The following is a 24,582-nucleotide window of genomic DNA, read 5'->3' as shown; positions in this document are numbered from 1 at the left end:
GTGTGTGTGTGTGTGTGTGTGTGTGTGTGTGTGTGTGTGTGTGTGTGTGTGTGTGTGTGTGTGTGTGTGTGTGTGTGTGTGTGTGTGTGTGTGTGTGTGTGTGTGTGTGTGTGTGTGTGTGTGTGTGTGTGTGCAGATGCTTGTCAGTAATGTCAGTAAAGTCTATCCAATCTATGTGACCTCTGACCTCTAACCTTCATACCCCCAGGACATGAACAACTCCTGGCAGTCCCAGCAACCCTCAGGAGGTGGCCAGGCCCAGTGCTTCCTCTACAACCCTAAAGTAGGCCTATGTGTGTGTTTGTGTGTGTGTGTGTGTGTGGGGGGTCTTTAAACTTTATCAATCTATCTCTCTCTCTCTCTCACTCTCTAGGACACAAAGCAGCACACTACTCTGCACAAACAATGTATGTATTCACAGTCTAAGGTGTGTGTATTTGTGCATGGGTGTATCTGTGTGAGTGTGTGTGTGTGTCTGTAACCTTTCTCTATCAGGCTGCTCAGGAATATATTATAAGAATGAATATGTTTGTCAAACCTGCGTGTGTGTGTGTGTCCTCACTCCCTCTCTCTCTGGCAGCTCGGGGGGATGACCCACCCTCACCTGGCGCCTCACAAATCGTAAGTGGGACATGATAAATATATTCTACCTAAGGTCACCAAACAGTGCCGGGGCTGTAATACACACACACACACACACACACACACACACACACACACACACACACACACACACACACACACACACACACACACACACACACACACACACACACACACACACAGAGGGGGAGTAGTACTAATCTGTCAGTTTTAGTTGTGCAACAAACATGACGTAAAAACACCAGGACACCAGGCCAAAGGTGACCTGACATTTGTGTGAACTTTTCCAGTAGCAGAACAAAGAGTCTCCTAGCTTATTAACCCTTTATTTCCTCTTTCTCAGTCAGAGGTGGCTTGAATCTCATTACCCCCTCAAAACTAGACATTATAGCCTTTGTATACTGTACTTCATTCTTCACTTTTACTTTACTTTAGAGTACCATTACTTTACTTTGGTCTTTCTCTTGACGTATGTTTTTCTCATTTTTCCCAGCATGCTCGCTGATGACTTGAAGCTTAGCAGTGACGATGATGATGCTGACAAGGTAGGGAAGCCCAGGAACATTCTACAAACCTTTTCAAAAATGTTTACAACATTTCAGAATGTCTCTCTCTCTCTCATGACCTGAGCTAAATGTTTCCTTACTTCTATCCGCCTTTTCTCTTTCCTCCCTCCTCCCCTCCACCCTTCCTCCCTCCACCCTTCTTCCCCTCCACCCTTCCTCCCCTCCACCCTTCCTCCCTCCACCCTTCCTCCCCATCCACCCTTCCTCCCTCCACCCTTCCTCCCCTCCACCCTTCCTCCCCATCCACCCTTCCTCCCCTCCACCCTTCCTCCCCTCCACCCTTCCTCCCTCCACCCTTCTTCCCCTCCACCCTTCCTCCCCTCCACCCTTCCTCCCTCCACCCTTCCTCCCCATCCACCCTTCCTCCCTCCACCCTTCCTCCCCTCCACCCTTCCTCCCTCCACCCTTCCTCCCTCCACCCTTCCTCCCCTCCACCCTTCCTCCCTCCCTCCACCCTTCCTCCCTCCCTCCACCCTTCCTCCCCTCCACCCTTTCTCCCTCCACCCTTCCTCCCCTCCACCCTTCCTCCCTCCACCCTTCCTCCCCTCCACCCTTTCTCCCCTCCACCCTTCCTCCCTCCACCCTTCCTCCCCTCCACCCTTTCTCCCCTCCACCCTTCCTCCGTCCACCCTTCCTCCCTCCACCCTTCCTCCCTCCCTCCCCTCCACCCTTCCGCCCTCCACCCTTCCTCCCTCCACCATTCCTTTCTGCTCCCTCCAACCCTTCTCTATGTTCATCCTACTGTACATAAAAAAATAAAAATTAAAGGAAGCCTAAATATTTTTTGGGGGGGTAACTAGTAACAGGACTTTGTAACTGAGTAGGTTGGCTACATCCCTTATTTGAAGTTGTATGAACAACATAGAAAGGAGACAAGAGAAACAGTTAGTTGGAAGGGTTGGTAGGAAGACAGGGGGGAGGAGAGTGAGAGGTGCTCCCTGCAGTGAGTGCGGTTCTGGGCCAGGGCTGGAGTGAAAATTGGAAGGAGAGGAGAAGGAGAGAGAGAGAGAGACTGGAGAGTTGGCAATAGTTGCTCTCTGAGGGAGCTGTCTGTGCTCTCTCTGTTAGAATGGAGATGCATTTCGCACACACACACACACACACACACACACACACACACACACACACACACACACACACACACACACACACACACACACACACACACACACACACACACACACACACACACACACGTCTAAAGTGACATCCCCTTCTTGTTTCCATTTCTCCATCTGTATTCATTTGATAGAACTGGAAGCTGAAATCGTCTGGCACGCTTTTGCCATATTGTTTTCACCTGTCCAATAGCACTTCAATATGAGCAGCACAGGAGTTCCACTGCTTGCTTATTGTTGACAGATCTCTCTTGTGTTGTGGATAACTGCTCCTGCACCGTAGGAAATGCAGATGAGCTTTGTGATTTACATAAATTAGCTGAAAACCCACACTAACACATGGTTATAGTAACAGTATAACAGTATAACAGTATAACAGTATAACAATATAACAATATAATAGTATAACAATATGACAGTATAACAGTATAACAGTATAACAATATGACAGTATAACAATATAACAGTATAACAGTATAACAGTATAACAATATAACAGTATAACAATATAACAGTATAACAGTATAACAGTATAACAGTATAACAGTATAACAATATAACAGTATAACAATATAACAGTATAACAATATAACAGTATAACAGTATAACAATATGACAGTATAACAGTATAACAGTATAACAATATGACAGTATAACAATATAACAGTATAACAGTATAACAGTATAACAATATAACAGTATAACAATATAACAGTATAACAATATGACAGTATAACAGTATAACAATATAACAGTATAACAGTATAACAGTATAACAATATAACAGTATAACAATATAACAATATAACAGTATAACAATATAACAATATAACAGTATAACAGTATAACAGTATAACAATATAACAGTATAACAGTATAACAATATAACAGTATAACAGTATAACAGTATAACAATATGACAGTATAACAGTATAACAGTATAACAGTATAACAATATGACAGTATAACAATATAACAGTATAACAGTATAACAATATAACAGTATAACAATATAACAGTATAACAGTATAACAGTATAACAGTATAACAATATAACAATATAACAGTATAACAGTATAACAATATAACAGTATAACAGTATAACAGTATAACAGTATAACAATATAACAGTATAAAAGTATAACAGTATAACAGTATAACAATATGACAGTATAACAATATAACAATATAACAATATAACAGTATAACAGTATAACAGTATAACAATATGACAGTATAACAGTATAACAATATAACAATATAACAATATAACAGTATAACAGTATAACAGTATAACAGTATAACAGTATAACAATATGACAGTATAACAATATAACAATATAACAGTATAACAGTATAACAGTATAACAATATAACAGTATAACAGTATAACAATATAACAGTATAACAGTATAACAATATAACAATATAACAATATAACAATATAACAGTATAACAGTATAACAGTATAACAATATGACAGTATAACAGTATAACAATATAACAATATAACAATATAACAGTATAACAGTATAACAATATAACAATATAACAGTATAACAATATGACAGTATAACAATATAACAGTATAACAATATGACAGTATAACAATATAACAGTATAACAGTATAACAGTATAACAATATAACAGTATAACAATATGACAGTATAACAATATAACAGTATAACAGTATAACAATATAACAGTATAACAATATAACAGTATAACAATATAACAGTATAACAATATAACAGTATAACAGTATAACAGTATAACAGTATAACAATATGACAGTATAACAGTATAACAGTATAACAGTATAACAATATGACAGTATAACAATATAACAGTATAACAGTATAACAATATAACAGTATAACAGTATAACAATATAACAATATAACAGTATAACAATATAACAGTATAACAGTATAACAATATAACAGTATAACAGTATAACAATATGACAGTATAACAGTATAACAGTATAACAGTATAACAATATGACAGTATAACAATATAACAGTATAACAGTATAACAATATAACAGTATAACAGTATAACAATATAACAATATAACAGTATAACAATATAACAGTATAACAGTATAACAATATAACAGTATAACAGTATAACAATATGACAGTATAACAGTATAACAGTATAACAGTATAACAATATGACAGTATAACAATATAACAGTATAACAGTATAACAATATAACAGTATAACAGTATAACAATATAACAATATAACAATATAACAGTATAACAATATAACAGTATAACAGTATAACAATATAACAGTATAACAGTATAACAATATAACAGTATAACAGTATAACAATATAACAGTATAACAGTATAACAATATAACAGTATAACAATATGACAGTATAACAATATAACAGTATAACAATATGACAGTATAACAATATAACAGTATAACAGTATAACAGTATAAAAGTATAACAGTATAACAGTATAACAATATGACAGTATAACAGTATAACAATATAACAATATAACAGTATAACAGTATAACAGTATAACAATATGACAGTATAACAATATAACAATATAACAATATAACAGTATAACAGTATAACAGTATAATAATATAACAATATAACAATAAAACAGTATAACAGTATAACAGTATAACAATATAACAGTATAACAGTATAACAATATAACAATATAACAATATAACAATATAACAGTATAACAATATGACAGTATAACAGTATAACAATATAACAATATAACAATATAACAGTATAACAGTATGACAATATACCAATATAACAGTATAACAATATGACAGTATAACAATATAACAGTATAACAATATGACAGTATAACAATATAACAGTATAACAGTATAACAGTATAACACTATAACAGTATAACAATATGACAGTATAACAGTATAACAGTATAACAGTATAACAATATGACAGTATAACAATATAACAGTATAACAGTATAACAATATAACAGTATAACAGTAAAACAATATAACAATATAACAGTATAACAATATAACAGTATAACAGTATAACAGTATAACAATATAACAGTATAACAGTATAACAATATAACAGTATAACAGTATAACAATATAACAGTATAACAATATGACAGTATAACAGTATAACAGTATAACAGTATAACAATATGACAGTATAACAGTATAACAGTATAACAGTATAACAGTATAACAGTATAACAGTATAACAATATAACACTATAACAATATAACAATATAACAGTATAACAGTATAACAGTATTGCAGTATAACAGTATATGTAATCTAATTTTGGCAGGATAATAGCATAACCATCGATCAAGCAACATTATGGACTAAATGTTCAACTCCTGTTGCTGCAGATTTATTTTTTGTTTGACAATACTAGTGAAATGAAGATCATGCTGTACATAATGAATGACACCAGTCTCTTTGACCTGCCTTCTCTGTCATCTCTCTACTAGGGCCCTGAACAGTCAGCCCCCTGGGTTATTAACAACAGGTACTAGATGTGTCTACTGCATTATATGTGTGTGTGTGTGTGTGTGTGTGTGTGTGTGTGTGTGTGTGTGTGTGTGTGTGTGTGTGTGTGTGTGTGTGTGTGTGTGTGTGTGTGTGTGTGTGTGTGTGTGTGTGTGTGTGTGTGTGTGTGTGTGCTCGTGCGTGTGTGGAAGCAATATGAAAGGTCAGGATGTGTGAAATGTGACAGCTGGAGGATTTCTCTCTCCTGGTCACTCTTGAAAACATACACACACCCACACCCACACCCACACCCACCCACACACACACACACACACACACACACACACACACACACACACACACACACACACACACACACACACACACACACACACACACACACACACACACACACACACACACACACACACACACACACACACACACACACACACACACACACACACTGATAGTGATATATGAAGAGGGCCTACAAGCGTGAATGCCCACATATTGTTTGTGTGTGTGTGTGTGTGTTCGTGTATCTGTGTGTTTGTGTATCTGTGTGTAATCTGACCCCTCTCTGGTGTGTGTGTTGATTGACAGTCTGTCGGAGCAGCACACACACACACATGGTGGGAGGGTGAGACATTCCAGCTCAGACTCTTCAGGCTCAGACTCCTACAGTGAATTGGAGGAGGAGAGCAGTGGCCAGCGCTCCCTTAGCCCAAGCCCAGAAACACACTCCGATCCTGGGACACCCACAGACACTCAGGCCCTTGGCTGCACCAAGGAGGTAGTACCCCCACGCTCACTTTGTGTCACACTGCTGTCTGTCTGTCTCTATACCATATCTCTCTTTAGCTGCCTCTCTTTCATGGTATTTCTCAATCTCTCTCTTTTAGAGATTTTTCTCTCACCCTTTAGGCTATTATACCCTTTAGCCTCTTATACCCTTTAGCCTTTTATACCCTTTAGCCTTTTATACCCTTTAGCCTCTTATACCCTTTAGCCTCTTATACCCTTTAGCCTCTTATACCATTTAGCCTCTTATACCCTTTAGCCTCTTATACCCTTTAGCCTCTTATACCCTTTAGCCTCTTATACCATTTAGCCTCTTATTCCCTTTAGCCTCTTATACCCTTTAGCCTCTTATACCATTTAGCCTCTTATACCCTTTAGCCTCTTATACCATTTTACTCTATTTTTTCTCTCTGCCTCCTCTCATTTCAGATTCTCTCTCAATTCAATTCAATTCCATTCAAAGGGCTTTATTGGCATGGGAAACATATGTTTACATTGCCAAAGCAAGTGAAATCTATCTGGGGAGGGGGAGGGGGAGGCAGGAATTAGGAATGCACGTGAGCTAGTCTAGGGAGGGGGTGAGACCAGGGGGAGGAAGCAGGGGGAGGGGAGTTTCTGTAGGAATTAGAGTCTGGGTGTCATGTCAACAAGCCCAGTCCCAAATAGGAAAGCCCACTGGAGGTGGGAGTCCCAGAGATTCAGTTTCACGCTAACATATCATTAGCGTTAGCATGACAGTCTCCCACACTAATAACCAACTGCAGACTCTCTATGCTCCGCCAGCTTACGCCCAACTAAGCTAAACTAAAGGTAAGGGAAGCTTTCAAATGGAATGGGTTAGCAGTTTCATTGGCACTGAGTTACAAGCATGTAAATGCACAGGGAGGTGGGGGGTCTGTTTAGAAACAGTGGTGAGAAATAGGTCTTTATTTGAGGAGCTGGTGGGGGGGGTATTGTCGAAAGAGGGGGACAGCAGTTGGGGGTTTAGGTTAGCTATGCAGAGAGAGTTGAGTAGGGGAAACCTGCTTCTACTGCCTGTATGAATAGAAGGCCCTATGTGTCTGTCTCTGACCATAGCTGGGTCTATTACTGTACATGCGGTATATCAGGCCCCAATAAAGGTGGTGAGGCTGAGGGGGGCGTAAGGGAGTATATTTATTTAGTGATTTCTATTGCCTTCTTGTCAAATAGCGCCAAGCCAGAACAAACTGAGAATTGACAAACTAGGTCCTGAAAATTATGCAAAGCACACTAGGAGTTTCCTTCCTCAATTGAAATACAATCCATCTCCGAGCTGAAGAGAGATCTTATCTATGGATGATCGAATTCGAACTGGGGTTTCAACCAAGCATGTTTGGGTGGGTGGGGAGGGGGGTAGGAAAGAGTGCTTCAGAGTTCCAGGTAGAGGGAAGGAGGGAGGGAGGCAGGAGGCAGAGAGGGTACAAGAGACGCAGTGTCTTCTCTGGAAAAGGGAATGAGGGAAGGGGGGCAGTGTTTGAGTAGAGGAGTAGAGGTTTAAATAACTCTGGTCAGCTACTGGAGAGAGGGATATAGAGGGGGAGGAGAGAAACATAAAGAAAAGAGAAAGAGCAGGAAAGCAGTGAGTATATCCTCTCCTTTTTAAAACTATCTTCTTCCCTTTCTGGGTTACTGAGTGAATTGTTAGGCAGAATAAACAGCCAGTGTGTGAGTCATTAGATAAATGGGAGGGGGCTTTAGCCTCTGTCAGAGCAGATGTGTGTGGATTCTAGTGGTAGTAGGAAATGTCAGGTCAGATGAGTGTGGATTCCAGTGATAGTAGGAAATGTCAGGTCAGATGAGTGTGGATTCCAGTGATAGTAGGAAATGTCAGGTCAGATGAGTGTGGATTCCAGTGATAGTAGGAAATGTCAGGTCAGATGAGTGTGGATTCCAGTGATAGTAGGAAATGTCAGGTCAGATGAGTGTGGATTCCAGTGATAGTAGGAAATGTCAGGTCAGATGAGTGTGGATTCCAGTGATAGTAGGAAATGAAGGTGGGTTGAAGAAGTAGTCCATTTAAAGGGCACTGTTCAAAGTTTGAGTTTCTTAGACTATGGTTGAACGAGAGGCCGTTTTTACAGTTTTCCTCAATGTACTCTACATTTACAGTGTAGTTTTGACTGTGGTGGTAAGAGTGAAGCCGGGACTGGGAGTGAGTGATGTGTGTTGGTAGTGTTTGTTCTATGGGTTGTGTGTTTTGGAATAGTCCAATGTGTGTCCTGGTTTTCAAGGAATCTATCGTTTACTCATCAAATCAAATGAAATGTTATTAGTCACTTGCGCCGAAAACAACCTTACAGTGAAATGCTTCCTTACAAGCCCCTAACCAACAGTGCAGTTTCGAAAAAAAACAGATAAGAATAAGAGTAACAACTAATTATAGAGCAGCAGTAAAAAAAATAACAATATATACAGGGGGGTGCCAGTACAGAGTTAAAATAACAATATATACAGGGGGGTGCCAGTACAGAGTCAAAATAACAATATATACAGGGGGGTGCCAGTACAGAGTCAAAATAACAATATATACAGGGGGGTGCCAGTACAGAGTCAAAATAACAATATATACAGGGGGGTGCCAGTACAGAGTCAAAATAACAATATATACAGGGGGGTGCCAGTACAGAGTCAAAATAACAATATATACAGGGGGGTGCCGGTACAGAGTCAAAATAACAATATATACAGGGGGGTGCCAGTACAGAGTCAAAATAACAATATATACAGGGGGGTGCCAGTACAGAGTTAAAATAACAATATATACAGGGGGGTGCCAGTACAGAGTTAAAATAACAATATATACAGGGGGGTGCCAGTACAGAGTTAAAATAACAATATATACAGGGGGGTGCCAGTACAGAGTCAAAATAACAATATATACAGGGGGGTGCCAGTACAGAGTCAAAATAACAATATATACAGGGGGGTGCCAGTACAGAGTCAAAATAACAATATATACAGGGGGGTGCCAGTACAGAGTCAAAATAACAATATATACAGGGGGTGCCAGTACAGAGTCAAAATAACAATATATACAGGGGGGTGCCAGTACAGAGTCAAAATAACAATATATACAGGGGGGTGCCAGTACAGAGTCAAAATAACAATATATACAGGGGGGTGCCAGTACAGAGTTAAAATAACAATATATACAGGGGGGTGCCAGTACAGAGTTAAAATAACAATATATACAGGGGGGTGCCAGTACAGAGTTAAAATAACAATATATACAGGGGGGTGCCAGTACAGAGTTAAAATAACAATATATACAGGGGGGTGCCAGTACAGAGTTAAAATAACAATATATACAGGGGGGTGCCGGTACAGAGTCAAAATAACAATATATACAGGGGGGTGCCGGTACAGAGTCAAAATAACAATATATACAGGGGGGTGCCAGTACAGAGTTAAAATAACAATATATACAGGGGGGTGCCGGTACAGAGTCAAAATAACAATATATACAGGGGGGTGCCAGTACAGAGTTAAAATAACAATATATACAGGGGGTGCCAGTACAGAGTTAAAATAACAATATATACAGGGGGGTGCCGGTACAGAGTCAAAATAACAATATATACAGGGGGGTGCCGGTACAGAGTCAAAATAACAATATATACAGGGGGGTGCCAGTACAGAGTTAAAATAACAATATATACAGGGGGGTGCCGGTACAGAGTCAAAATAACAATATATACAGGGGGGTGCCAGTACAGAGTTAAAATAACAATATATACAGGGGGGTGCCAGTACAGAGTTAAAATAACAATATATACAGGGGGGTGCCAGTACAGAGTCAAAATAACAATATATACAGGGGGGTGCCGGTACAGAGTCAAAATAACAATATATACAGGGGGGTGCCAGTACAGAGTCAAAATAACAATATATACAGGGGGGTGCCGGTACAGAGTCAAAATAACAATATATACAGGGGGGTGCCGGTACAGAGTCAAAATAACAATATATACAGGGGGTGCCAGTACAGAGTCAAAATAACATTATATACAGGGGGGTGCCGGTACAGAGTCAAAATAACAATATATACAGCGGGGTGCCGGTACAGAGTCAAAATAACAATATATACAGGGGGATGCCGGTACAGAGTCAAAATAACAATATATACAGGGGGGTGCCGGTACAGAGTCAAAATAACAATATATACAGGGGGATGCCGGTACAGAGTCAAAATAACAATATATACAGGGGGGTGCCAGTACAGAGTCAAAATAACAATATATACAGGGGGGTGCCAGTACAGAGTCAAAATAACAATATATACAGGGGGTGCCAGTACAGAGTCAAAATAACAATATATACAGGGGGTTGCCAGTACAGAGTCAAAATAACAATATATACAGGGGGTTGCCAGTACAGAGTCAAAATAACAATATATACAGGGGGGTGCCGGTACAGAGTCAAAATAACAATATATACAGGGGGTGCCAGTACAGAGTCAAAATAACAATAAATACAGGGGGGTGCCAGTACAGAGTCAAAATAACAATATATACAGGGGGGTGCCGGTACAGAGTCAAAATAACAATATATACAGGGGGTGCCGGTACAGAGTCAAAATAACAATATATACAGGGGGGTGCCGGTACAGAGTCAAAATAACAATATATACAGGGGGGTGCCAGTACAGAGTCAAAATAACAATATATACAGGGGGGTGGCGGTACAGAGTCAAAATAACAATATATACAGGGGGGTGCCAGTACAGAGTCAAAATAACAATATATACAGGGGGGTGCCAGTACAGAGTCAAAATAACAATATATACAGGGGGTGCCAGTACAGAGTCAAAATAACATTATATACAGGGGGGTGGCGGTACAGAGTCAAAATAACAATATATACAGGGGGGTGCCAGTACAGAGTCAAAATAACAATATATACAGGGGGGTGCCAGTACAGAGTCAAAATAACAATATATACAGGGGGGTGCCGGTACAGAGTCAAAATAACAATATATACAGGGGGGTGCCAGTACAGAGTCAAAATAACAATATATACAGGGGGGTGCCGGTACAGAGTCAAAATAACAATATATACAGGGGGGTGCCAGTACAGAGTCAAAATAACAATAAATACAGGGGGGTGCCAGTACAGAGTCAAAATAACAATATATACAGGGGGGTGCCGGTACAAAGTCAAAATAACAATATATACAGGGGGGTGCCGGTACAGAGTCAAAATAACAATATATACAGGGGGGTGCCAGTACAGAGTCAAAATAACAATATATACAGGGGGGTGCCAGTACAGAGTCAAAATAACAATATATACAGGGGGGTGCCAGTACAGAGTCAAAATAACAATATATACAGGGGGGTGCCGGTACAGAGTCAAAATAACAATATATACAGGGGGGTGCCAGTACAGAGTCAAAATAACAATATATACAGGGGGTGCTGGTACAGAGTCAAAATAACAATATATACAGGGGGGTGCCAGTACAGAGTCAAAATAACAATAAATACAGGGGGGTGCCAGTACAGAGTCAAAATAACAATATATACAGGGGGGTGCCGGTACAAAGTCAAAATAACAATATATACAGGGGGGTGCCGGTACAGAGTCAAAATAACAATATATACAGGGGGGTGCCAGTACAGAGTCAAAATAACAATATATACAGGGGGGTGCCAGTACAGAGTCAAAATAACAATATATACAGGGGGCAGTACAGAGTCAAAATAACAATATATACAGGGGGGTGCCGGTACAGAGTCAAAATAACAATATATACAGGGGGGTGCCAGTACAGAGTCAAAATAACAATATATACAGGGGGGTGCTGGTACAGAGTCAAAATAACAATATATACAGGGGGGTGCCAGTACAGAGTCAAAATAACAATAAATACAGGGGGGTGCCAGTACAGAGTCAAAATAACAATATATACAGGGGGGTGCCGGTACAAAGTCAAAATAACAATATATACAGGGGGGTGCCGGTACAGAGTCAAAATAACAATATATACAGGGGGTGCCGGTACAGAGTCAAAAGAACAATATATACAGGGGGGTGCCAGTACAGAGTCAAAATAACAATATATACAGCGGGGTGCCGGTACAGAGTCAAAATAACAATATATACAGGGGGTTGCCAGTACAGAGTCAAAATAACAATATATACAGGGGGGTGCCAGTACAGAGTCAAAATAACAATATATACAGGGGGGTGCCAGTACAGAGTCAAAATAACAATATATACAGGGGGGTGCCAGTACAGGGTCAATGTGCAGGGTTTAGGTTGTATATACATGTAGGTAGAGTTAATTAAAGTGTCTGTCTATGCATAGATGACAACAGAGAGTGGCAGTAGTGTGGAGAAGGGAGGGAGGTGGGGGGAGGGGGCAATGCAAATAGTCTGGGTAGCCATTTAACTCGATGTTCAGGAGTCTTATGGCTTGGGGGTTTAGCTGTTTAGAAGCTGTTTAGAATCTCTCTCTCTCTCTCTCTCTCTCTCTCTCTCTCTCTCTCTCTCTCTCTCTCTCTCTCTCATGTTGTCACTCTATCCCCCCCTAGTCTTTCTCTCTTCACAGAACAGTGTGACCATAAGACCTACCCTCCTCATCTTTCATTCATCCTGTTCCTCCCTACACACTTTATAAACATTTGTATTTTCAAGGACTATTTTATATTGCATTGGTCTTCATTCAACACATCAATATTTTTGTGGGAAAATCCTATCTGAATATATACAGTATATATCTCCTTCCGTGGCCTCCAACTGATCTTAAATGCAAGTCAAACTAAATGCAGGCTCTTCAACCAATCGCTTCCCGCACCTACCCGCCCGTCCAGCATCACTACTCTGGACGGTTCTGACTTAGAATATGTGGACAACTACAAATACCTAGGTGTCTGGTTAGACTGTAAACTCTCCTTCCAGACTCACATTAAACATCTCCAATCCAAAATTAAATCTAGAATTGGCTTCCTATTTCACAAAGCATCCTTCATTCATGCTGCCAAACATACCCTCGTAAAACTGACCATCCTACCGAGCCTCGACTTCGGTGATGTCATTTACAAAATAGCCTCCAACACTCTACTCAACAAATTGACTGCAGTCTATCACCGTGCCATCCGTTTTGTCACCAAAGCCATATACTACCCACCATTGCGACCTGTACGGTTTAGTTGGCCTTTCAACTATTATTTCATACTCGCCGCCAAACCCACTGGCTCCAGGTCATCTATAATTCTCTGCTAGGTAAAGCCCCGTCTTATCTCAGCTCACTGGTCACCATAGCAGCACCCACCCGTAGCACGCGCTCCAGCAGCTATATCTCACTGGTCACCCCCAAAGTCCTTTGGCCGCCTTTCCTTACAGTTTTCTGCTGCCAAGGTTTGGAACAAACTGCAAAAATCACTGAAGCTGGAGACTCATATCTCCCTCACTAGCTTTAAGCACCAGCTGTCAGAGCAGCTCACAGATCACTGCACCTGTACATAGCCCATCTGTCATTAGCCCATCCAACTACCTCATCCCCATACTGTATTTATTTATTTATTTTGCTCCTTGGTACCCCAGTATCTCTACCTGCACATTCATCTTCTACACATCTACCATTCCAGTGTTTAAATGCTACATTGTAAGTACTTTGCCACCATGGCCTATTTATTGCCTTACCTCCCTTATCCTACCTCATTTGCACACACTGTATATAGACTTTTTCTACTGTATTATTGATTGTATGTTTGTTTATTCCATGTGTAACTCCGTGTTGTTGTATGTGTTGAACTGCTTTGCTTTATCTTGACCAGGTCACAGTTGTAAATGAGAACTTGTTCTCAACTAGCCTACCTGGTTAAACACCTGGTATTTTTCTCGCTGATCAGGACGATTGTTGTTTTTGGCTTAACCCCAAGACCAGGCTATCTGTTTTGATTGAATATAGTCCAAGCACTTTCTGCCAGTTAATTATAGTGCAAGTTACTGTTTAAAACCAATGTGGATGTTTAAAAGTCAACCTGTATCACATGATCCCTCTCCTTTGTTGAGCCTACCTGACTGTTTCTCCCCTCATCCCTCTCTCCTTAAATCTGTCATCCGTCTCCATCCCTCTCTCTGTTTTCTCAGATATATCACCCCTCCACCACTCAGTGGCAGCTGGATAAGTGGCTGAAAAAAGTCCCCAAAAAATCCTCTTCCTGCGACCAGGATCCCAGCAATCACGACCACGCCCAGAGAGCTACAGAGGACCAGTCGCTCTCCCCAGACCCCCACAGAGCTCCATCTCCATCCAGACCCTGGGGGATCAGAGAGGACTACAGCCCCAGCCAGAGCCCTGTTCCCAGCCCGCGCTTTAACTACAGCCCCAGGCATAGCCCTCGGCCTAGCCCTGGCTACAGCCCCTGCCCCAGCCCCAGCCCCTGTTCCAGTCCTAGCCCCACCCCAAGACACAGCCCCATCCCTAGCCCGGTCCTCAGTGTCTGTCCAAGCCCCTTCCCAAGCCCCAGAGCTACTTGCAGCCTTAGTTCCATTCCCCAGCACCCCCCTAGGAGTCCTAGTCCTAGCCTTACTCATTCTATCCCCAGCCGCTATCCTCAGGTTCGGAGTCCTCATCAGGAAAGCTACAGGCCTCCCACGTGGCCTAGCCTAACAACCAGCCCGAGCCATAGACCCAAAATCAGGCCCTGGACTGCCCCTGTACCCAGCACTGAGCCCAAGAGCAAGCCAAGACACAGTCCATATCCTCAGCCTCCGCCTCAGCACAGCTCCAGGCCTAAATCCACACAGACCCAGCCTGTTCCCACTCCCAAGACCACAGCCAAGGCAGCCCCTGCACTGACCACTGAGCTGAGCCACAGGCACAAACACAGACCCAGGCCTAGTCCTAGCTCGAGTCCCAAGCTTCATTCTCAGCCTAGCTTGAAACACGCACGCACTCTAGACCCCAAAAGCCAACACCTATCAACCTCTGGACAAAGGCCTAAGGAGAGTAGCAGACACAGCCATAATTCCAACTCCAACCCCAGACCCAGTAATGGGCCTAGTTTGACAACCAGACTCAGTACCAGTCTCAGCCCCACACCCAGGGCCAAGACCTTACCCACCACAGAGCCTAGCAGAGAGACCGGCAGCAGGGTTGGTCACTGTTCCAAATCCAGCCCAAAGCCACATTCTCTGCCTAACTCCAAAGCTAGTTCTGAGCCTCGCGCTAAATTCAGCCCCAACCCTAGACCCAAAGTCAAGTACTGGGCCCCTGCTCCCCACTCAAAGCTTCTACAGAGGAAGCCCCAATCCAGGGAGAGAGAACAGGAGGTGGACAACCGGAGAGAGACCCATGCACCAAAGAGGAAGGTGGACAGGCAGACAGAGGGAAAGGGGGAACATGAGGTAGAGAGACAGACAGAAAAACAAGGAGAGAGGAAGGGGAAGAAACAGAAGGAAAGAAAGGAGGAGAGACAGGGAGAGAGAAGACTGGCGGAGGAGCAGTTGCTTAGACGCCCCTGGGTCCAGAGCTCAGAGGAGGAAGAGGACGTAGAGGAGAGAAAGAGGAGAAGGGAGGAGAGAGAGAAGGAGAAGTGCAAGAGGAGGTGGAAGGAGCAGCAGCAGCAGAGTGGTGAATGGCAGGCGGTCCAGCCCAAGCAGAGACCTCACACCAACAGCGAGCGCCGCCACCATCCCATCGACCCACAACGCCACGGGACCAAGAAAAAGAGGAGGAGGAAGAGTGAGGAGGAGGAAGAGAGACAGTCTCAGCCGGACCCTTCCCCTCCACCATCACCCTCCTCCCCCACTCCTGTTGTCCCACCAACGGACTCCTCCGCCTCTTCAGAGTCCGACTCGGAGCCCGATCTGCCTCCCAACGTCACCAAAGTCCCGGCCGACTCCACATCAAGCCAGCGTCCCATCCCCAGGAGAGGCTACCAGGGCCCGGGGAGGCCCGCGGATAGCAGGCCCAGAGTGCTCTACCCCAGGCGCACCACCGCATCGAATCCAGGCCAGGGGCACCAAATCCAGGGAAAGCAGAAACTCTACACCCTGGTCCCGTTTGGACGTCGTGAGCTGGCCGCAGCCTCCCATCGAGGCCTGAGAAACTTGGTGGTGCAGATAGACCTCTCCCTGCTCAACAGAGTGCCTGATACTACGACAGGCACCCCAGCCTCTCACAAACACTCTTCCTCCTCTGCCTCTTCCAAGCAGAAAGAAGCCATGAGACACCTGTGCATCCCCGAGACAGAGAGAGGAGACATCAAGAGGAAACGCAAGGTAACACACACACTAGTTGCACTGTAGCTAGTTTACCATGGAATACTATTGTTATCCTTTACTGAGACCTGAAGTCCCTGTTACTTCACAGCTACAACAGCCTGGTGTCTGTGGTTCTGCCATAATATGCGTGTTTCCTCCCAGTCAGAGAATGGAGTCCAGCACCACAGAGAGAGTAAGAGGAGCAACTCCCAGACCAACGGCCCCTCTGCCCACACAGAGTCTACAACGCACAGACGTCTAGACCCTCACTCAGACACCAGATACAACGGGTGAGACTGGAACACACACACTCTCATACACACGTATACACACTCTCATTGACACTTATACACACAAACACAAACACACACACACAAACACACACACACACACAATCACACATATATACACTGAGTGGATAAAAGATTAAGGACACTTGCTCTTTCCATGACATAGACTGACCAGGTGAATCCAGGTGAAAGCGACAGTATATATACACACGCTGATACATACATAAACACTGTAAGAAGTACTGACTGTGTATTTCCGGGGGTTGTATGTGTGAGCAGGTTCTTGGAGGACTATCTGGACAGTACCCCTCTCTCTGACACCCTCGGCCCCACCAAGCCCCCTATCAAAACACAGAACCCAGAGCCTAAGATGGAGGTTGAGTGTTGTGTTGGGGTGTCAGGGCAGTCTCAGCCCGAGTGTGAACCATGGGGACCTCCTTTACAACGGGCAGGGGGACAGAGAGGAACCGTAACCAACCATGAACCGTGAGTGTCTGACTGAAAAATAAGCCCACTGTCAGTCTTAATGACCACATTCTACAGCCCAACCTAGACTGTCAGAAGCAGTCAGTAGCTACCACATAATAATATCTGCTATAATGTCTGCTCTTTCCTATTGACTTCCTCCCCCTTTCCATCCCTCTGTAGCCCACATCATGCTGAGTACTACATGCATGAAGCCAAGAGGATGAAGCACCGTGCAGATGCCATGGTGAGACTGGTTCAGGACTGGGTTAGGACCGGAAGGACTGTTCTAACACTGAGTTAGGGATGTTAAAAATCGTTCCGTCATTTTCTGGTTGCTAAAACTCTGATAGTTCGCCTAATTTCAGTTTATGTGACAAAATAAGCTAGTATAGTGTAGAGAATCATTGTACCATCTAATCCGCTGTGAAATAGATATTTTTCATAAGCAAAAATATTGTTGTTTCAGCTGTTTGAAGCTGGTGTAATAAAACCAAAAGTGAAAGAAGCAAAAACAAAACTTAAGACCAGGAAGTATAGAAATAGCACACATAGAACAGATCTCCCGCTTTTTAGACTTGCTTTCAATGAGAATGATAGATCTATAACTCACATTTCTATGTGAATTTGGTCGGTTTGACCACAAAGTTACATATTGCCACTTTAAGACTGTTTCAAAGACATCAGTAACATTTTTAAGATAAGTTGGCTAAAATTATAAGGACCCTTTTACAGGATTAAGTGGCTAGTGAGCTCTTCCAACTTCATTCATTTCCTATCTCTCTTACCCAGTATCTCTCTCTCTCTGTCTCAGGTGGATAAGCTGGGGAAGGCAGTGAACTATGTGGATGCTGCTCTCTCCTTCATGGAGTGTGGAAAAGCTATGGAGGAGGGACCACTGGAGGCCAAGTCTCCCTATACCATGTATGCAGAGACAGTAGAGCTTATCAGGTGAGACAAACACACACTCACACGCACACACAAACACAGACACACACACACACACTGTAACAGTGATCCTCTGTGGTTGTCAGGTACGCCATGAAGCTGAAGAACCACTCTGGCCCAGGGGCTAGACAGGAAGACCAACAGTTGGCCGTACTGTGGTATGTCACTAGCAACGATTGTCCAAATAGTTGAAAGGTCAAAAATAAAGTTCTGATCAATGTAAGAGCTGCATAATGGGGTAAGATAGTCAACGCGTTTTGAATTTTAAAAACCCAAGAAACATTGACTGAACGTTTGTTTAATGAGATCCATAAAATCTATGGAATCCAGACAGTTTAGGTGGAAATTTCAATGTAATGTTAAATATCAAATGTTTTCTTCCATGCAACCATGCCAACATTTTTTAAAACCATATATGGCCTATTTATGCATTTTGTGATTACATTGATGGAGTAAACTTCTGGAAATACCAACTAATTTGGGCATTAAAAAGAATAGCTTAAAATTAGGCCTACTCTCTATACAATCAGCATATTTCTATGGTAGGCCTACCAATCCCTCACAATCTCCCAGCTTTCACCATGGTTTTCATTCATAATCATGATTGTTTTTGTCAAATCCTCATGCATATTCAACATTAGATGGAGACTGTTTGAGAAAAGGATAGTCACCTAACCTAAATGCCCTCTGCTCTAGAATTTTCAAGCACAGAAATAGTTGATGTTGGTTGTTCATTTTTGGGAGCGGCTTCCTTTGTGGCTGAGTTAGGCTACTTTGTAAACATTAAAATCTCAACTTTTTCAAACTCTACAAAAATTAACACCAACATGTGCAACAATCCCTTTCTTGTCTTTCTTGTGATGTAAATATTGTTTGTGCTTTTAATCCCTGTCAAATCAAATCAAATATTATTTGTCACATACTTCTTAAACAACAGGTGTACACTAACAGAGAAACGCTTACGTACCTTCCCAACAATGTAGAGAGAAAGAAAATAGAGAAATAATAAAGAAGTTAAGCACAATAATAAAATGTATAATAAATACATCATGAGTAACGGTAACTTGGCAATATACAGGGGGTACCAATACTGAGTTGATGTGCATGTGTACGAGGTAAATAAGGAACATATGTACATATAACTAGGAATAAAGTGACAAATAATAAACAGTAGAAGCAGCGTATGTGATGTGTCCCAAAAGTTATTGCAAAAAGGGACAATGCAGATAGTCCGGGTAGTTATTTGGTTAACTATTTAACTAACTATTTAGCAGTTTTATGGCTTGGATTTAGATGCTGTTCAGGGTCCTGTTGGTTCCAGACTTGGTGCATCGGTACTGCTTGCCGTGTGGTAGCAGAGCGAACAGTCTATGGCTGTAGTCTTTTAGGGCCTTCCTCTGACCCCACCTGATATAGTTGTCCTGGATGACAGGGAACTCGGCCCCAGTGATGCCAAGCAGTTGCCATACCAGGCGGTGATGCAGCCAGTCAAGATGCTCTCAACGGCGCAGCTGTAAAAAAATTTGAGGATCTAAGGACCCATGCCAAATCTTTTCAGCCTCCTGAGGGGGAAGAGGCGTTGTCATGCCCTCTTCATGACTGTGTTGGTGTGTTTGGACCATTATCGATCCTTAGTGATGTGGACACCGAGGAATTTGAAGCTCTCTACCTGCTCCACTACAGCTCCGTCGATGTGAATGGGGGCTTACTTGGCCCTGCATTTCCTATAGTCCACAATCAGCTATTTTGTCTTGCTGACGGTGAGGGAGAGGATGTTGTCATGGCATCACACTGCCATGTCTCGAACCTGCTCCCTGTAGGTTGTCTCATCGTTGTCTGTGATCAGGCCTACCACCGTTGTGTTGTCTGAAAACTTAATGTCGGTTTTGGGTCGTGCGAGTCCACGCAGTCATGGGTGAACAGGGAGTATAGGAGGGGACTAAGTATGCACTCCTGAGGGGCCCCGTGTTGAGGGTCAGTGTGATGAATGTGTTGTTGCCTACCCTCACCACCTGGGGAGGCCCGTCAGGAGAGGGAGGTGTTCAGTCCCTGGAACCTTAGCTTAGTGATGAGCTTTGAGGGCACTATGGTGTTGAATGCTGAGCTGTAGTCAATTAACAGCATTCTCACATAAGTGTTCCTTTTGTCCAAGTGGGAAAGGGTGATGTGGAGAGCAATAAGGGTTGCGTCATCTGTGGATCTGTTGGGGCGGTATGGAAATTGGAGTGGGTCCAGGGTGTTTGGGATGATGGTGTTGATGTGAGCCATGACCAGCCTTTCAAAGAATTTCATGGCTACAGATGTGAGTGCTACGGGGAGATAGTAATTTAGACAGGTTACCTAGGTGTTCTTGGGAACAGGGACTGTGGTGGTCTGCTTGAACATGTAGGTATTACAGACGGGGTCAGGGAGAGGTTAAAAATATCAGTGAAGACACTTTCCAGCAGGTCAGCGCATGTTCTGAGTATGCGTCCTTTTAATCTGTCTGGCCCTGCGGCCTTGTGAATGTTAACCTGTTTAAACATCTTACTCACATCGGCTACGGAGAGCGTGATAACACAGTTGTCCTGAACAGCTGGTGCTCTCACACATGGTTCAGTGTTGCTTGCCTCAAAGTGAGCCTACAAGGCATTTAGCTCGTCTGGTGGGCTCGTGTCACTGGGCAGCTCGTGGCTGAGTTTCCCTTTGTGATAGTTTGCAAGCCTTCCCACATACGACAACCATCAGAGACGGTGTAGGAGGATTCGATAATAGTCCTGTATTGATGTTTGCCTGTTTGATGGTTCGTCAGAGGGCGTCCAAGCGTCAGTGTTGAATAGATTCAGACAAAAAAACGACTATGTGCCATTGTTGACATTTTGAAGGGGTCTTGCTGGTTTGAGCCAGCATAATGCACGTTTGCACAATCATAACATCAACAGGGAAATGCTTTTTGTACAAAAGGGAAATGCTTTTTGTTTTTTTCTATTGTGCTATTGACTGTACGTTTGTTTATTCCATATGTAACTCTGTGTTGTTTGTGTTGCACTGCTTTGATTTATCTTGGCCAGGTCGCAGTTGTCAAATGAGAACTTGTTCTCAACTGCCTACCTGGTTAAATAAAGGTGAAAAAAAAAAAAAAAAAACCAAGCAAGAGTTAGAATGTGCTTTGCTTTTCTTTTTAAATAAATCGGTCCAGCAACCAATCGGTCCAGAAAAGAATCACCTATAGGATGTGGATTATGTATTTATTTACTGGGCATTTCTCTCTCTCTCTCTCTCTCTGTGTGTGTGTGTGTGTGTGTGTGTGTGTGTGTGTGTGTGTGTGTGTGTGTGTGTGTGTGTGTGTGTGTGTGTGTGTGTGTGTGTGTGTGTGTGTGTTCCCTAGTTTCCGGTGCCTTGCTCTCCTATACTGGCAGATGTTTCGTCTAAAGAAGGATCACGCCCTGAAGTATTCCAAGGCTCTATTGGACTACTTTAAGGTACAGACCTCACCAGCAGCTATTTTAACTGCTGGATTTAGTGTGATGCAATTAAAAGCAGACATGTTAGATTAGATTGGTTAGATTGTAAATGTGTTTTATCTGTCATCCCAGAGTTCTCCAAAAGTGCCTACTACTCCCCCAATCTGGAGCGACTCGGGAAAGTAAGAAAGACTCCCTCTCTGTCTCTCTTATCCCCTCTCCCCCTCGCTCTCTTTCTCCATCACTCCAATATATTTGTGAATGTAGTACTATGTTGATTTGACTCTCCTTAGCGAAGTATCATTGTGCTTTTCTCATTGACAGGGGCACAGGGGGACCTCCCTCGTCCCTCTCCCCCAGCCCCTCAGCCCTCACCCTGGGCTCTTACACTAGCAGCTCCCCCTCCTCCCTCATCAGCATACCCCAACGTATCCACCAGATGGCAGCAAACCACCTCAACATCACCAACAGTGTCCTCTACAGCTATGAGTACTGGGAGGTAGCAGATAGCCTTGTCAGAGACAACAAGGGTAAGAGAGGCTACCTCTTTATTAGCAAATGAATAATTGGACTGAAATTACCTCTTTGTTTTTTTTAGAGAGAGAGTGAGATAGATCAGTTTGTTGAGACTAGGTTTCAGTGTTTTATTAGATGTGATCTAACCCCCCACTTTCTCTCTCTCTCTCTCTCTCTCTTTCCAGAGTTTTTTAACTACCTGAACACCCTGTCGGGGCCGTTGACTCTCCACAGTAGTATTGCTCATGCAGTCCAGTACACCAGACAGGCTCTACAGTGGATACGCATCAGTGCCAATGTGGGTTAGTGGAGGGAGGGGCGAGACCATAGAGAATGATAGAGAAAGTATCCCTATATAGTTCCCATTATGGTGTCTGTGAGCGCACCGGCAGCGCCATCTCCATTTTTAAGTAGTCAATTTTATTCTTCACAATTGGCTGATCCCTCCTGATAAGCTGGTTGGACATGACTCCAACAGGAAGTTGACTGTCACCCAGTTGACCGCATTAAAATGGAGGAAGTCCTCAATGCTGCTCCCATGCTAACATGGCCTTTTGGCCACTGGAGGCCTCTATCATTCTTTATGGGTGAGAACCAACAACGTGGCTTTTAAGAGAAGGAGGGAAAGAGGGACACAAGTGATTAGAAATTGACGATTCCCCCTGTATTCTACATTTTAAGGATTAGTACTTCAATTAATACTTCAATTCTCAGCATGTATCATAAATTATGGATTGGATGTATACACAGTAGCGCCTTTCCTGGTGCTCAAAGAGCTTCACTTTGTATGGGGGGAAGGTGTTGTTAATCCTACAAACAGGCAAAGGAACTGTTTAGTATATCTTTTACTCTTCCTCTTGGGATTCTCTGTGCAGATCTTTAAAGTTCCACGTGGATTCAATGCCTTCAAACTCGCTGCTTTACCAAACGTGCCACATATGTAATCACAAAACACACACAGAAACTGTCTTAAAAAGGAAACGGAAGAGAAACATCATACAGTGCACCTGTGAGGACTTTGATTTCTCTACCGTACAAAAGGACAACAGACATATGACCTGGACTACATCTCCCATGGGCCTTACCAGGACTAATGGTTTCATTAGGGGAAAGGTGAAGTTGGGATTTGGAGTTTTATTTTGGGCTGTCAGACCCCTCATCCTAAAATGTAGACCAAGTTACTGCTAGCTTTTCTGTATGACTACACTGTGAGATGGCACTTTTAAGAACATTTAGAGATGCCTTTCACTTTTTGATGTCTTTTTATGTGCAATAGGTGTGTCAGATTATTTGTTTTTAACAAAAATACCAAAACAATGGGATTTGGTTTTGTTGCCAAGTGGATGGGCCAGCATTCATGTTCCTGTCTATGCAAAATTATTATTTATAATATGGTGTAATGTAATTATCAAAAGTTGCATACCGAATTGTATTTCATAAATGTCTTTTTGATATTGCAATTTGTATGCATCTCCATGTTTGTTGAAGCAAAGTTGGTATATGACCTCCTAAAGTCTAACAACAAGGATTTATCCCCAAATAGAACATGTTTAATGACACCTTGTAATCGCTCAGATATTTCCTAAATTCTATTAGTGTCCCCACTCAACTTTAAATATTTAGATGAAGGTGTGTGTGTGTGTGTGTGTGTGTGTGTGTGTGTGTGTGTGTGTGTGTGTGTGTGTGTGTGTATTCCAGTTAAATGTATTTGTGATCAGACTGTGCTTCTCTCCTTCATCTCTCCATCTGACTGACTCCCTACCCACTGGGCACACACTGGTTGAATCAACATTGTTTCCATGTCATTTCTACGAAATGACTTTGAACCAACATGGAATAGATGTTGAATTGACGTTTGTGCCCAGTGGGTAGCCTCTCTTTCTTTCTGCTCCCTCACTCTCCCCCATCTTTCTGTCTTTCTTTCTCTGAGTAGGTTGTCTGATAGAGCTAGTTCTTTTTTCGACATCACTTATTACCCTGATGCCCTTTGCACCAATAGGAAGACTGTTATGGCAAGCCTCAGCATCCGCTGTCTGGAACCATAGCAACAACTCGGAATAGCCAATGAGACTGGGGAGGATGTAGCCTAGCCTACATCT

At 42.6% G+C, this 24,582-nt stretch overlaps 1 protein-coding gene across 6 annotated transcripts in view; it reads left to right on the top strand.

Moving 5' to 3' along the window:
* aff3 (AF4/FMR2 family, member 3) overlaps positions 1-23,943 on the top strand; it is a 36,757-nt gene extending 12,814 nt beyond the window's left edge. For 3 of the 6 annotated variants that reach the window (XM_052522205.1, XM_052522207.1, XM_052522209.1), the window contains 16 exons: positions 209-283; positions 374-427; positions 581-621; positions 1,097-1,148; positions 5,784-5,821; positions 6,388-6,577; positions 14,704-16,839; positions 16,984-17,111; positions 17,391-17,597; positions 17,760-17,823; positions 18,391-18,527; positions 18,611-18,682; positions 21,892-21,985; positions 22,100-22,149; positions 22,292-22,497; positions 22,669-23,943. In XM_052522205.1, the coding sequence (XP_052378165.1) occupies positions 209-283; positions 374-427; positions 581-621; positions 1,097-1,148; positions 5,784-5,821; positions 6,388-6,577; positions 14,704-16,839; positions 16,984-17,111; positions 17,391-17,597; positions 17,760-17,823; positions 18,391-18,527; positions 18,611-18,682; positions 21,892-21,985; positions 22,100-22,149; positions 22,292-22,497; positions 22,669-22,790 (3,666 nt within the window). In that variant the 3' untranslated portion in view covers positions 22,791-23,943. The remainder of the gene's footprint in view (positions 1-208; positions 284-373; positions 428-580; positions 622-1,096; positions 1,149-5,783; positions 5,822-6,387; positions 6,578-14,703; positions 16,840-16,983; positions 17,112-17,390; positions 17,598-17,759; positions 17,824-18,390; positions 18,528-18,610; positions 18,683-21,891; positions 21,986-22,099; positions 22,150-22,291; positions 22,498-22,668) is intronic. The other 3 variants (XM_052522211.1, XM_052522210.1, XM_052522206.1) reach the window with 3 other exon arrangements.
* Positions 23,944-24,582: the final 639 nt, after the last annotated feature.

Source organism: Oncorhynchus keta, chromosome 7 (genome assembly GCF_023373465.1).
Source record: "Oncorhynchus keta strain PuntledgeMale-10-30-2019 chromosome 7, Oket_V2, whole genome shotgun sequence".
Lineage (NCBI taxonomy): Eukaryota > Metazoa > Chordata > Actinopteri > Salmoniformes > Salmonidae > Oncorhynchus > Oncorhynchus keta.
The sequence above is the reverse complement of the archived record's forward strand: the minus strand, read 5'-3'. Positions and strand labels throughout refer to the sequence as shown.